The 12,922-nt window shown below is 33.8% G+C and overlaps 1 protein-coding gene across 1 annotated transcript; it reads left to right on the forward strand.

Moving 5' to 3' along the window:
• Nucleotides 1-102: 102 nt before the first annotated feature.
• On the forward strand, nucleotides 103-5,815 carry LOC101746404 (broad-complex core protein isoforms 1/2/3/4/5). The gene is made up of 6 exons (XM_004931843.5): nucleotides 103-259; nucleotides 345-545; nucleotides 877-1,053; nucleotides 1,403-1,741; nucleotides 1,815-1,953; nucleotides 2,648-5,815. The coding sequence occupies exons 2-6, from the start codon at nucleotides 366-368 to the stop codon at nucleotides 3,205-3,207; spliced, it is 1,395 nt and encodes a 464-aa protein (XP_004931900.1). The 5' UTR covers nucleotides 103-259; nucleotides 345-365; the 3' UTR covers nucleotides 3,208-5,815.
• Nucleotides 5,816-12,922: the final 7,107 nt, after the last annotated feature.

The following is a 12,922-nucleotide window of genomic DNA, read 5'->3' on the forward strand; positions in this document are numbered from 1 at the left end:
AGTAGCATTTTTGATTTAGTAAAGGGATATACATTATACTCTGAGGTCTATCACTAATCCATCACTTCAAGCATAGAATAAAGACCAAAAAGATACGCAAAATCCATAGACAAAGGAAAGTGAAAGAAAAAGTCAGTGTCAAATCAATGGAGGTCATTGCATTTTTGTGCATTTTCTAAAAAAATAGAGAAGATTTGAATACGTTTTCACAGAAATTGAATGTTTTATTAAAATGTAATTTACTTTACGGAACAAGTTTGTGAGTAATTAATAATACAATTGTTTTTTCTTTCCTTCGATGTCATGTGTCAAAATGAAGTCAGCGAAATATTTTTCTTTTGCAGATATAAATTGAAACCTTAAGAATGGCCGACCAATTTTGTTTACGCTGGAACAATTTTCAATCGAATATTGTGAGTGCATTGGATTCCTTAAAATGTTCTGAAGATTTAGTTGATGTGACGCTTACTTGTGAAGGTAGAAATATCAAGGCCCACAAAGTCATTTTGTCAGCGTGCAGTCCGTACTTCAGGAATGTGTTCAAGGTAAATGACTTAGGACATTAATAACCTTCATATTCATTTACAAGTAAATATGTTATGGTATATGCAATGTCATGCGAATACCAACAATATACCTACTTACTACTAAATGTATGCTATGTTCGTTTATGCACATATTAAAAGGATTTTATTTTCAATACTTTTTTAATGATGGTTCTACAAAATTATATTTTACTTTTTTTTATTTTTTTTTATTACAGAAAAATGTAATATTTTGTAAAAATGTAATATAATGTAATATACTTTAATATTTTGTTAAGTAAACCTAATGGTTCTATTGAATTTTATCAATGAAAATTTGTGTTTATCTCAGGAAAACCCATGTCAGCATCCAGTGATCATTTTGAAAGATGTGTCTGCAGATGATATTGTGAGCTTGTTGTCATACATGTACCAAGGTGAAGTTTTCATTGAAGAGAGTAAATTGTCTTCATTTCTTCACACTGCTGCCTTATTGCAAGTGAAAGGACTGACTGGAGTAACTCAACAGGTGATGAAAGTTCTACGTTTATTACATTTGAAATACTATAGAAATGAAAAACAGATTCCAATATACCATAGATAACTTTTATTGATGTTGTGACCAACAACTACAGTAAAAAACCAAAACAAAATCTGTTGATGCTTCCATTAGCAGATTTTATGGATAAATTGGAAGGGGTAATAATGATAATCTCACTTTAATAAGTTATAACATTACTAAAAAAAATTGCTATTTGTTGTTTTTTTTTTTGAGTAAGCCTTACTGAACTTTAATTAAATGCTCATATTCATTTAAAGATCATTCAAAGTATTCTTGCTTTGATGGTGGTACAGTTTTAAATTTATTTATTTTACAGAAAGAAAACTTTACATCACCTAATACATCAAACAAACTATACACTCAGTTAACAATTTCATCAAGACCACACCACAATGCCTCCCACAAGGATGCAAAGTTACCAGGACTAAAGAAACGCAGAAGCAGCACTTCAGACAAGCCAAATGATGTGTCAGTCGGTGACAGTTACAAAAAAACCAAGGTCCTGGATACATGTGATATTCCTAGATTAAACAATTTTTCACAATCTTCCAAAATTGACAATGTGCTTCCTGTTGAAAACAATGTTGACAAGAAATGTGATGGAAAAAATGACTCTCCACTAATAACTGCCAATGGGAAAAGTACATCATCTCAGGTTTGAACTTATTTCCACTAGCATTAATTTCATTTCAGAAAAGACATAATTTAATATTCTATATTGTTTCCAGGTGCATGATTGTTCAATACCAATGAAAACCGAAGTGCTTGATGATAATTCAACTGAATTATCAACTGCCATTCTATCAGAACAAGATGACAGCCTTCCAGATTATGAAAACAGCATGCTTGCAAGGTCCTTGTTATCAGGTAAAGAAAAAGATTGTATTATCATGTTGAATAATTGACCACCTGCCCCTTATTATTTCAAAATTGCCATGCTAGCTTTAAAATAAGGCAGAATGAAACTTAATTGTGTATACTTTCGTAACTTAATGAAACACCTTAGGGCCATATTAATCATTTACTTGCCAAAAGTGGATCAAAAATGAATATACAATTAACCACATATTACAACTTATTTAAAATAGAAAATAATACTGTTTTACAAACATTGAACAAACAATAATTAAATATTTTAATTTTTCTTATTCTGGCATGGTGGCATTGAGAAAAAAGTTGTTTTTACAAAATTAACGCTAAGATGTACATTGATAGTGAGCATACATGGTCTGAGATCATAATCCATTTGATGTTAATTGGAAAATGTTATGCACCTTGAGACAGATCAAAATTGAATTTAGCAAAAATTAAATTTGCTGCTATTCTAAAACTTCAAGGTTTAAATAAATTTCTCACTTCCTAAGTATTTGCTTTTTTGCCTTCCTGAGTTTTTGCTGATACATTAGGAAGTTTTTATTTATTTATTTTTTATTGCTTAGATGTGTGGACGTGCTCACAGTTCAACACGAATGCACCGGACATCTTATCCTTTAGGCTACGACGGCTTCTGACGGAAGTTTTATTTATTTGGTATAAAATGAGTATTGTATTGTATTTTCAGGAATTAATCCTTCAAAAAGTGACAGTGCCAGTAATTTATCAGGAAAAAAACCAGTTAATATTGGAGAAATAGGTCCCAGTAGATCAAAAGATTCAAACACTGAAACTGTTTCACACAATAATTCATCTAGGAGTCCAATAAAAAACACATCTGATGAAGTACAAGTAAAACCAGAAAGACAGTCACCAAAATCTGATGTGGAGTATGAACCAGAAGTACTTCTCTCTGAACATCAAGATGGTGATACAGAGAACACATATAATCAAGAACAATCGCAGGCTTTATTACTACTTGCTGGCATGTCCACTGTACCAGGTTTGGGAGGTGGAGCTTCAACATCGCAAATAATGTCCCACCAACAATCTAACCATGCTGCTATTTGTGGGGATTGCCCGCATTGTGGAATGAAATATTCTAATCAGTCAGCACTCAAATATCATGTAAGGTTAATGCATTCAGATTTAACGAATAGATTGTGTTGCTATTTGTGTCCAAGATCGTTCACAATGCGTGAAACTTTTAAGGAGCACATGTGGACAAGTCATGGTCAAAGAAACTAATTATTTAAATTATTATGGTCTTATATTACGTGCCTTAGCCTCAGTCCCTTGTCAATTAGGACAAGCCACTATATAAGTAAAATATTTTTAAAATGTGCCTTGTTAATAAAGTATTGGCAATGAAATCATAGTGATTGTTGTCAATTTGTGTCAATCATCAAGTGTTTTCGGCCATCTAATGTTAACTAGAAAGAAAACACCTTTAAAATGAGGAACGATATTTATAGGTAAATTGCTGAGTACAGGAATGTTCGAGTATTTTTATATACCACAATGGACCCTTAGGAATTAAAATTATTTATAACATATACTTTTCAGTGATTCTGAAAGACAATTTATTTGACATGAAAATGTGTATGAGTGAGTTAATTTACTTATGTTATATATGCTGGAGATGGTTCCTTACGAGTATGGTTTTAATTAAAAAAATAAGCAAGAGGAAATTTGTTGGGTCTCTAGTATGTCCGTGTCGAAATTCAAACATAGTTCTTATAAAGATAAAATTGATCCGTCTAATACAATTTTGTACTAAAGTGAATTAAATATTTTAATTGAATTGATGTAAGTAGAGACTGACGTTAAACTCTGCAGTGTTTTAATGTAAGAAAAGATCAGTTGCTTTTTTTCTATTTGATATAAAATTATTTTTACACTGTAAGTAAATTTGTTTTTGAGATTTTGAGAAAAAAATATTTGGTGCAAAACTAATGTGATTGGTGCTAATATATTTGGTGTTCTAAAATTTCACAGTTAATTTTATAGATTATTAGAATCCTTTTAGTTATAATTATGAGCAAGCTCATATTTTATAGTTTTTAAATGGTTATTTTTTTCTCAATAATGTACGTGTAATGAATAGTTATGTAGTGAGTCGTCTATTATCAAAGGTGGCAATCTGTGCATTTGGACAAAAAAATGTTATTCATATGTCAATACAGATTGATTTGAATATAATCGTCTCCTTCAAAGAATACGGTTCAAAACCTGCATTAAATAAAGGTTAATAGTTAAAATATTTTTTGTGTATCTCAGGAATGTGGACAAGATAGGACTATTATAACAAATTACATTATTATTTTAGCAACGTTTCGGTCTTTTATTAGACCTTCATCAGACATCTGAAAATTACACATAATTGATAACCTACAATACAAAAAACAACAATTGTCTAAACTACCATATTTACCATAATATGAATTTAAATAATCCCTATCACACACTGCACAATTGTTGCTAAAATAATAATGTAATTTGTTATAATAGTCCTATCTTGTCCACATTCCTGAGATACACAAAAAATATTTTATAATAATTATGGACGACAATATTGATAATAGTTAATAGTTAACCTGTTATTTATCTAAGATGTCGTTCCGAAGAGTTTTGTGACTGCCAATGGAATACAAAGTCAATAATTCGTTTTTCTGATTTACCAATAATTGTCCAAAAGTCAGATTGCCGGCTTTGATAATAGTCGACTCTAGTATCCAATATTTTTCTTTATAGAAATTCATATAATTTTTATTTCTTAACATTTTAAATGTAATGTTGGTTACCGCCAGCATAAGAAAAGTGCTATGTTTTGTTTCCATCTATATTTTTATTTAATTTGTTCCTAGTTCAAGTCTTGATGTTACAGGTTTAAGACACCAAATAATTTGAGAATATTTATTGACTTACATTGAATGCTGTTTAGTTATTTATTTTTTATGGAAAATTTATACATGTGTGCTGACCGACGGAGCTTAACATACAGTTATGTAAAGAAGGGAATCAATTAAAAAGTTAATATAAAGTTTCTGTCTCTGCTACTGTTCGCGCAATAATCGAAATTCGACTATAATACCGCAAGATTTAGACTAATTTTGTGTACCACATGTCCCCTTTTGCTTTGTTCCTAACATTTTGAGAAAGAAACTTTAATTAATACTGTTATATATTATTATATTACATTTATAAGATGTTTTTAATTAATAACAGTACAAAAAATAAATCGGACGGCAAACAAAGGAGAAAATGTACCAATTTTTATTTATCTAAAAATGATGAAATCAGTACTGTGTCCATGATTTTGTTACAAAATCAGTCACTTAAACAACGAGCTGTAATACTAAGGGAATATTTAATTAATTTTCGCTTCAATTCTACACCACGTATCCTGTTTGGTTAAATATTATTTTGTTTGGTTAAATGTGCCAAAACAGTTTATAAAATACGAACCGATATTGAAAAGTTTCAATGTTATTTTTAAGTTACCTGTAGTAGTATATTGAGTAGATTGTTTAGTTTACGTAAACATTTAAATGAACTCTTATATTAATATATTTAATTTTGTTATCTCAACAATGTATTTGTAAGAAAAATTATATCGACTCGATGCGCCCAACGTATCGGATGCCATTAGTGAAAATTTGTTAAATAATGATTAGGGATTAAGATAGATTATGAACGTACATTATATTATAATATTATGTACCAATTTAGTATATTAATAGTTTTAATGGAGATATTATTTACATTGTGTAATGTAGTATTGTTGAATATTTTATTCAGAATTTTACAAGATTTATTATTATGTTATGAATAAAGATTTTATGCTTCGTAAAAATGTGTTTTAAGTCTTTTGGAAAAAAACACCTACCAAGCTACCTTGAATATGAGATACCTATTATACGAGAGCTGCACTAAAAGTATCGGGAATGGAATATTTCCACTGTTCCTGTCATATTAAAATCTTTTTAATTGAAAACTCCTTGGTTTTAAAAATCGAATACCATTTATTTATTTAAAAAAAGATTCTCGGTCTTGTCACGAAGTTTTGTCAAACTTGTTTAGTCGTTGAGAAAATGGAATTGACTCGAGAAAATTCAAGAGCGATGATTTATTATGATTTTCGAAGTGGTTTAACACAAAAACAGTGTGTTGACCGGATGATTTCTGCATTTGGTGATGAAGCCTCATCCAAAACCACAATTTATCGCTGGTTTGCTGAGTTTCAACGTGGACGTGTCAAGCTCAGTGATGATCCCCGTCAAGGTCGTCCAAAAACTGCAGTCACCCAAGAAAACGTTGATGCCGTGCGTAAGCTGATTGAGGAAGATCGACATGTGACATGCCGCGAAATTCAGGCAACTTTAGACATTGGCATGAGTCAAATACAAATAATCTTGCATGAACAATTAGGTGTAAAAAAGTTGTTTTCCCGATGGTCTGTGAAGAGCAAAAAGCGGCTCGCGTTACTTGGTGCGTCAGAACTCTCGAAAGATTCCACGCAGGATCCTCAAATGCTGTATACAACATTGTATCAGGTGACGAATCCTGGATATATGCGTACGAACCCGAAACAAAAAACCAGTCACGAGTTTGGGTGTTCGAAAATGAGTTAAAGCCAACAAAAATTGTTCGTTCACGGAGTGTTGCAAAAAAAATGGTGGCCACGTTTGTCTCCAAAACCGGCCATGTTACGACTATTCCTCTTGAGGGACAAAGAACGGTTAATGCAGAATGGTATGCTAGCATTTGTTTGCCACAGGTCGTTTCTGAACTCCGTAAAGAGAACTGCAACCGCCGCATCATCCTCCATCACGACAATGCGAGTTCTCACACCGCGCACAGAACAAAAGAGTTTTTAGAGCAAGAAAACATAGAATTATTAGACCATCCGCCGTACAGCCCCGACCTAAGCCCTAATGATTTCTATACTTTCCCTAAAATAAAGAATAAATTGCGTGGACAGAGATTTTCATCACCTGAAGAAGCTGTGGACGCCTACAAAACGGCCATTTTGGAGACCCCAACTTCCGAATGGAATGGTTGCTTCAATGATTGGTTCCATCGTATGGAAAAATGTGTCAAATTTCGCGGAGAATACTCCGAAAAGCAATAAATACATTTTTAAATAGTAATGTTGTGTCACTTCGTTAATTCCCGAAATTTTCAGTGCCGCTTATGTAACTGGCCCTACTCTCGTGCTGCGTGGAGCCTGTTTTTAATTAAAAATGTAATGTAAGGTTTTCACCCTACGATTTTTTTTGTTATTGCTTGGATGGATGGACGAGCTCACAGCCCACCTGGTGTTAAGTGGTTACTGGAGCCCAATGACATCTACAACGTAATTGCGCCACCCACCTCGAGATATAAGTTCTAAGATCTCAGTATAGTTACAACGGCTACCCCACCCTTCGAACCGAAACGCATTACTGCTTCACGGCGGAAATAGGCGGAGTGGTGGTAGGTAACCTACTCGTGCGGACTCCCAAGAGGTCCTGCCACCAGTGAAGGTGTATAGCGGCATTCTGGCTACTACGGCATTCGGTTAAACTTTTGAATAGTCTGGATGAATACACCTGATCCGCTGATGTTTGACGCTACTAAGTCTAAGCTTGGCAACCACAAAGGTAAGTCTCTCGGAGGAGTTTGGGTGGTTAGTAAGCCCTAGGGTCCGCCCTTAAGTTCGTTCAACCCTCTTGGTGAAATTCGAAGGCCAATTAAATCACAAAAAAAGATTCTGTAGAAATAAATTTATTAGGCTCTAAGCGATAAGACCGCTCATTGTCATTTTTGTGTTTAATATTTTACATTTGTTTTGATTTAATAATGGTATTAAGTAAAGTTTACTTTACTCTACATGTACATCTAAAATGATAATTTGCAAAATTAAAAAATTGTTACATATTGTAAATAACAGTTACACGGACGTTTCATATTTTAAGTCACTCTGGTTTCTATAAAATTTCCTTTTATAAAGCCATTTTATTAAGTACATTTTATACTGCCACTGATCCCAAACTCCATTGCAATACAGCTCAAATTCAATTATTTACATTTCTCGTCTTATTTTTTCACCAGGAAACCCACAAACTCTTACTATTAGTTATAAGCCTCTCGGCTGGCTTTTTCATTGGTTATAATTGTATAAATTCAACGAAAATTATTCTTTCATTTATGGTACGAAGAATATACCTACTCGCTTTCAGATTCCGTCACAGAAAACCTAACAACTTAATTGTTTCTCCAGTAAACAGTTAAGGAATATATAAATATATATTTTTATAAAAATTAAAGTTTTTTATGGATTTATGCCAATTGTTAATTATACAATTGTCAATTTTTTTCTGTCTGTGTCCGACCTCAAAGCTGTATCGAGCATTAAGATAAACAATTTAACTAGATATCTTTCAATTATGTAATAATTTTATTTTATCCTACTGACTTTTTACGTTCAAGCGGTAAAAAATCGCCATAGATTCTTATCGCCGGAGCCTCTTAGGTGGAATAGACTTCTGTCGACTGCAAAGTACGCGCTGCTTCTTCATTGTGCCATTTTCAGAAAGGTACACGGTAACAATAGCTGCCAAAGTAGCACTCCCTGTTATCACGATGATTTGGTGTTTTATCGATTGTTAGTCTTAAATTTTTAGAACGTTTTTCTAAAAACTCATTTTACGTTTATCAGCCACTGCAGATTATTTTATTGAATGCTGAGAAACGGTTAATGAAATGTTTATGACGTAATTGTTTTTTGAAATTAAGCTTGCTTAATCTTCAGAGATGGAAGCCACGTAAGAGCAATCTCGAGTCGAGTCTGTTGGCCTACAACTATTGGTTTATTACGAATTTATTAAGTAATCAAAGTTAAAATTATCTACAATAAGCGCGATACTCGCACTTTTTTCTTCTATTTAATTGCTGGTAGTAACCTAAGGCGCAATTTCAACTACGTACAGTTTTGTAGGTGAGCTCACTGTGCTCATTCTGAAAGTCTCTCTCGTATCGGCCCTGGGAATAGCAGTGCTTCCCTTAATCTATCACCGAATCGGAATCGAGACATACTGAGAAGCTCGTCTTGCCCATTAATGCAAAAAGAAATGAAGAAATAGATTTTGTACGTTCGTAAATAAGGTAAGAACTGCGAGATTGTATTATAATATGTTTCATTCGTAGGAAGATAAAATTATATTATAATATTCTTAACAATTTTTCTAATTAAATACGTACATAACAAATGTTCAGGTATGACTCCCATGACGATGAAGAAATAACTCCTTGTAATAAAAATAAAATTTGCAAAAATTATAATTACTGGTGGTAAGGGTGGTATTGCGCGTTCTTTTTAAAAACAAATTATTGTACCTGTAGGCAGACGACGAGCATACGGCCCATCTGATGGTTAGTGGTAACCGTCGCTCATGGACGTCAGCAATGCCAGGGGCAAAACTAAGCCGCTGCCTACCATAAAAGTCCATTAAGGTAGGTAACCACAGAAGCAGTAATGCGCTTCGGTTTGAAGGGCAGGGCAGCCATTTTACTATAAAGACTGAGACTTAGAATTCAAGTCTCAAGCTGGGTGGCGACATTAATGTGGTTTATATTTATGGGCTATCTATAACACCAGGTGGACTCTGAGTTTGTTACTTTCATAATAACAATAAAAAAAATCTCGCAAATATTCAGGGCTGTTTTCTAGAAACTGAAAAAGTGCAAATTTTAAGTAATAATTATGCAATAGGTATATTATTGTTACCTGAGAAGAATTAGTTAATAAAAAAACTCATCTTCTGAACTTCACCTAAAACAACGCTGAAAATGTGAGACAACTTTAGTAAGTACTGGAAGTTAAATCACAGCTTTCAAATATAAAACGAACGATCCTAAATAATACGCACAGGGAATATGCAATATATTTAAAAGAACACGTTCGAAAATTTTGTTACACAAATCACACACCGGCTTACGCTAGTTTTGCTCATTGTTGAAAATTCATTTTATTTAATACTTCATTTACATATAGAACTACATTTTTAACAAACAAAAACATGTAGATCTTAGCTAAACAATATGAAATGAGAAATTGTTATATATAATATAACTATTATGAGCATTTGCCTCCATTATTGCATCCACTCACATACTCTCAGTTCATTTTCCATATGATAGGTACATTCCAATAATGTGGTTATACAAAGTGCTCTGCCTCCCGGACGCTTCCACTATCGAATTATAACGTCAATATGCCTCTACCAACGTCCAATATTTCATTACCAATTTACTGACATCAGACTGAAACGTTCTTGTCCCAAAGTAAAAGTTTTTATCAAACGATATTAATATATCGTTGTTTTCATTATTTTCGATAACTTAACACAAAAAGTAAGAAAAAAAAACCTAATTAAAATAAATTTAATTTGAAGATGATAAGGTTTATCGAAAACATTTAACGATATATTCTAGTTTATTTTACAACTATAATTTGTCTGGCACTAAAATAGTGTCTAGCATAAGCAGCGCTGAAACGCGTCATAATGTACGACCTGTAGGTTGTGGGTAAAGGCGCTCGAGGAAGCCCCTTAATGCGGAGACAGCTCCACTGGGACGATATTGATCGTCATCCGCTGTCAGTGGCCGAGCGCCCCTATTGATTCGCGGCAATCTGCATGATAACCCGCGCCTGGCTTCTCTACCGACACTCCACATATACTGGAACATACTCAGCGCGTTTGTATATGATGATCTTGTAAATCGTTATGTCAACGCTTATACGCTTTTATTAGCTTCAGACGTATGTATGTATGTTTGTAACGGAATCTTTGAACATGATTTTGAGTCCCTTCGAAACGACGGATTAACTCGAAATTTGGTATACTTATTAAGGACCGACGACAATTCAATATTTAAAATTGAAAAAAATGAAATTCCCACTTAGTTCACTTCTATAGAAAATCCAACTAAAAATAGAAAATAAATTTTAATAAATTAGAATTAAAAATAGTCTAAGCAAAAATGATTTTATTGTAAAAAAGCGTGGGGTGCATGGTATCAGTAGTTATAAATATTTTATGAACAGATATAGTAGAACAGTAGAAGAGTTATTTTGATAGTATTCTGGTTTTTTTTTTAAACTATTATATATGTTAGATATATGATAATATTCTGATTAAAGTACAAACAGTACAACGGAACTGTAGCAACCGATGCGTAGGTATAGGTACATTTCATATAATTTACTTATCCGTTGGATAACGGACGTAATATTTAAAAGTTCGATGTTCGTAGCACGTGAACTGGATCAGAAACAAGAAATGGACTTATGAAGAGATTATTGCTGTTATAAATGAGGAATACGGTAGGTTTTTGAAAGTGAAAATCCTTTAGTAACGGATTATTGAACTGGAACCGTCGCGTCGCAAAGTACGTGTTCGCTGGAAGCCGGTGGGCGGCTCGCATCAATGAGCCAGCCTTCGTATAACTTCGTGCTCCTTCGGTTCGTTGTTTGGTTGCATCGCAGTCTGCTCCTCTTCGCTCCTCATACTCACAGCACTTAAAACTACTCATCTGTTTAGAACGAACAGTGAAAACAATTTGACGTCTCACATTTATGGTAGTGCAAGTGTATTTACATTGGCATTACCCCGTAAAATGTACTACGTTAATGATTAAAGCCCTGTATGGTATTTTTTTTTATTATTATTGCTTAGATGGGTGGACGAGCTCACAGCCCACCTGGTGTTAAGTGGTTACTGGAGCCCATAGACATCTACAACGTAAATGCGCCACCCATCTTGAGTTATAAGTTCTAAGGTTTCAAGTATAGTTACTACGTCTGCCCTACCCTTCAAACCGAAACGCATTACTGCTTCACGGCAGAAATAGGCAGGGTAGTGGTGTTAATTATAGAAAATAAAACGAGGTACTTTAAGTGTTAATTAATTAATCGAATCATGTGAAATAATAACATTACTGCAAGGCTGTAATCTCAATCGTTATTATTCATTTTCATAGTTATTCGTCCGAATGTTACTTTGTATCGGCAGTGCGACATGAGATCTCATTTATCGTGATTGTTGCCAACTTCCGATTCGCCTCACGTCACCAACAACTGTCGATGTCTTAAATAAGTCCTTTCAGTGCCCTTGGTCGCTAGCAACCAAAGCACAAGTCACCGCACACGTCGTATTTGCCGAAGATTTCAACTAAAATGAAGAATTCGACATAAATGCCTGAGTTTTTCGCGGGGTCTTCTCAGGGGGTCTGATCCGGTGGCAAGGGCACTCGTAAAGCAGCTGTTTTTGAACTGTTAGGTCGTTTTGGGGGTGCTCGGGCACTTGCTACCAACCCATCTGTTCTGGCTAAACAGCAAGTCTCTGGATGTATTGCAATTTTTCGACACAAACAAAATATAATAAAATTCACCCGAACGAAGTCGTTATTTTAATGAAGTTGAAAAGGCTTCCGGGTAATCAAAATAGGCGCGCGTATATATAGTTTGTAATAGAAGAATTCATCGTGATAACGCTTAGTCCTCAAATCTGAACGCATGATTGCTCATTGGATACAATATCCAAGGCCGTGGTACTAACTAATAATAACTAAGCTCAAGATCTCAAGTAACACGAAGCAAAAAGTATTGACTTTACAATTTTGTGAAGCTCTATTGAATATGAGATCCAACCCATAGTTAATGGTCACCGTTACTCATAAGTGTACACAATTCCGAGTACACAACCAAGCCGACCAATCTGTTAAAGGTACGCAGCGGTTTGACTGTGTCCTGATTGTCTTGAGCAATACTGGATCGTCTATCTACAGAGGCAAAGAAAATCAAACACTACTCTCGCCTTAGATGATACTTGCTTGAAAGTTGCTTGACAGATATCGTTCTTATAAATAAGAGCTCTTATAGTATTTTTTGTGTTTAATGTTTAGTATAAAAGTCTTA

This window comes from Bombyx mori, chromosome 22, assembly GCF_030269925.1.
Source record: "Bombyx mori chromosome 22, ASM3026992v2".
NCBI lineage: Eukaryota > Metazoa > Arthropoda > Insecta > Lepidoptera > Bombycidae > Bombyx > Bombyx mori.

Excerpts from the sequence above, each read along its gene's own strand:
- LOC101746404 (XM_004931843.5), top strand. The coding sequence starts at position 366 with ATGGCCGACCAATTTTGTTTACGCTGGAACAATTTTCAATCGAATATT. Across the intron at positions 1,742-1,814 it reads GGAAAAGTACATCATCTCAG|GTGCATGATTGTTCAATACC; the intron begins GTTTGAACTTAT and ends TATTGTTTCCAG. Across the intron at positions 1,954-2,647 it reads TGCAAGGTCCTTGTTATCAG|GAATTAATCCTTCAAAAAGT; the intron begins GTAAAGAAAAAG and ends TTGTATTTTCAG.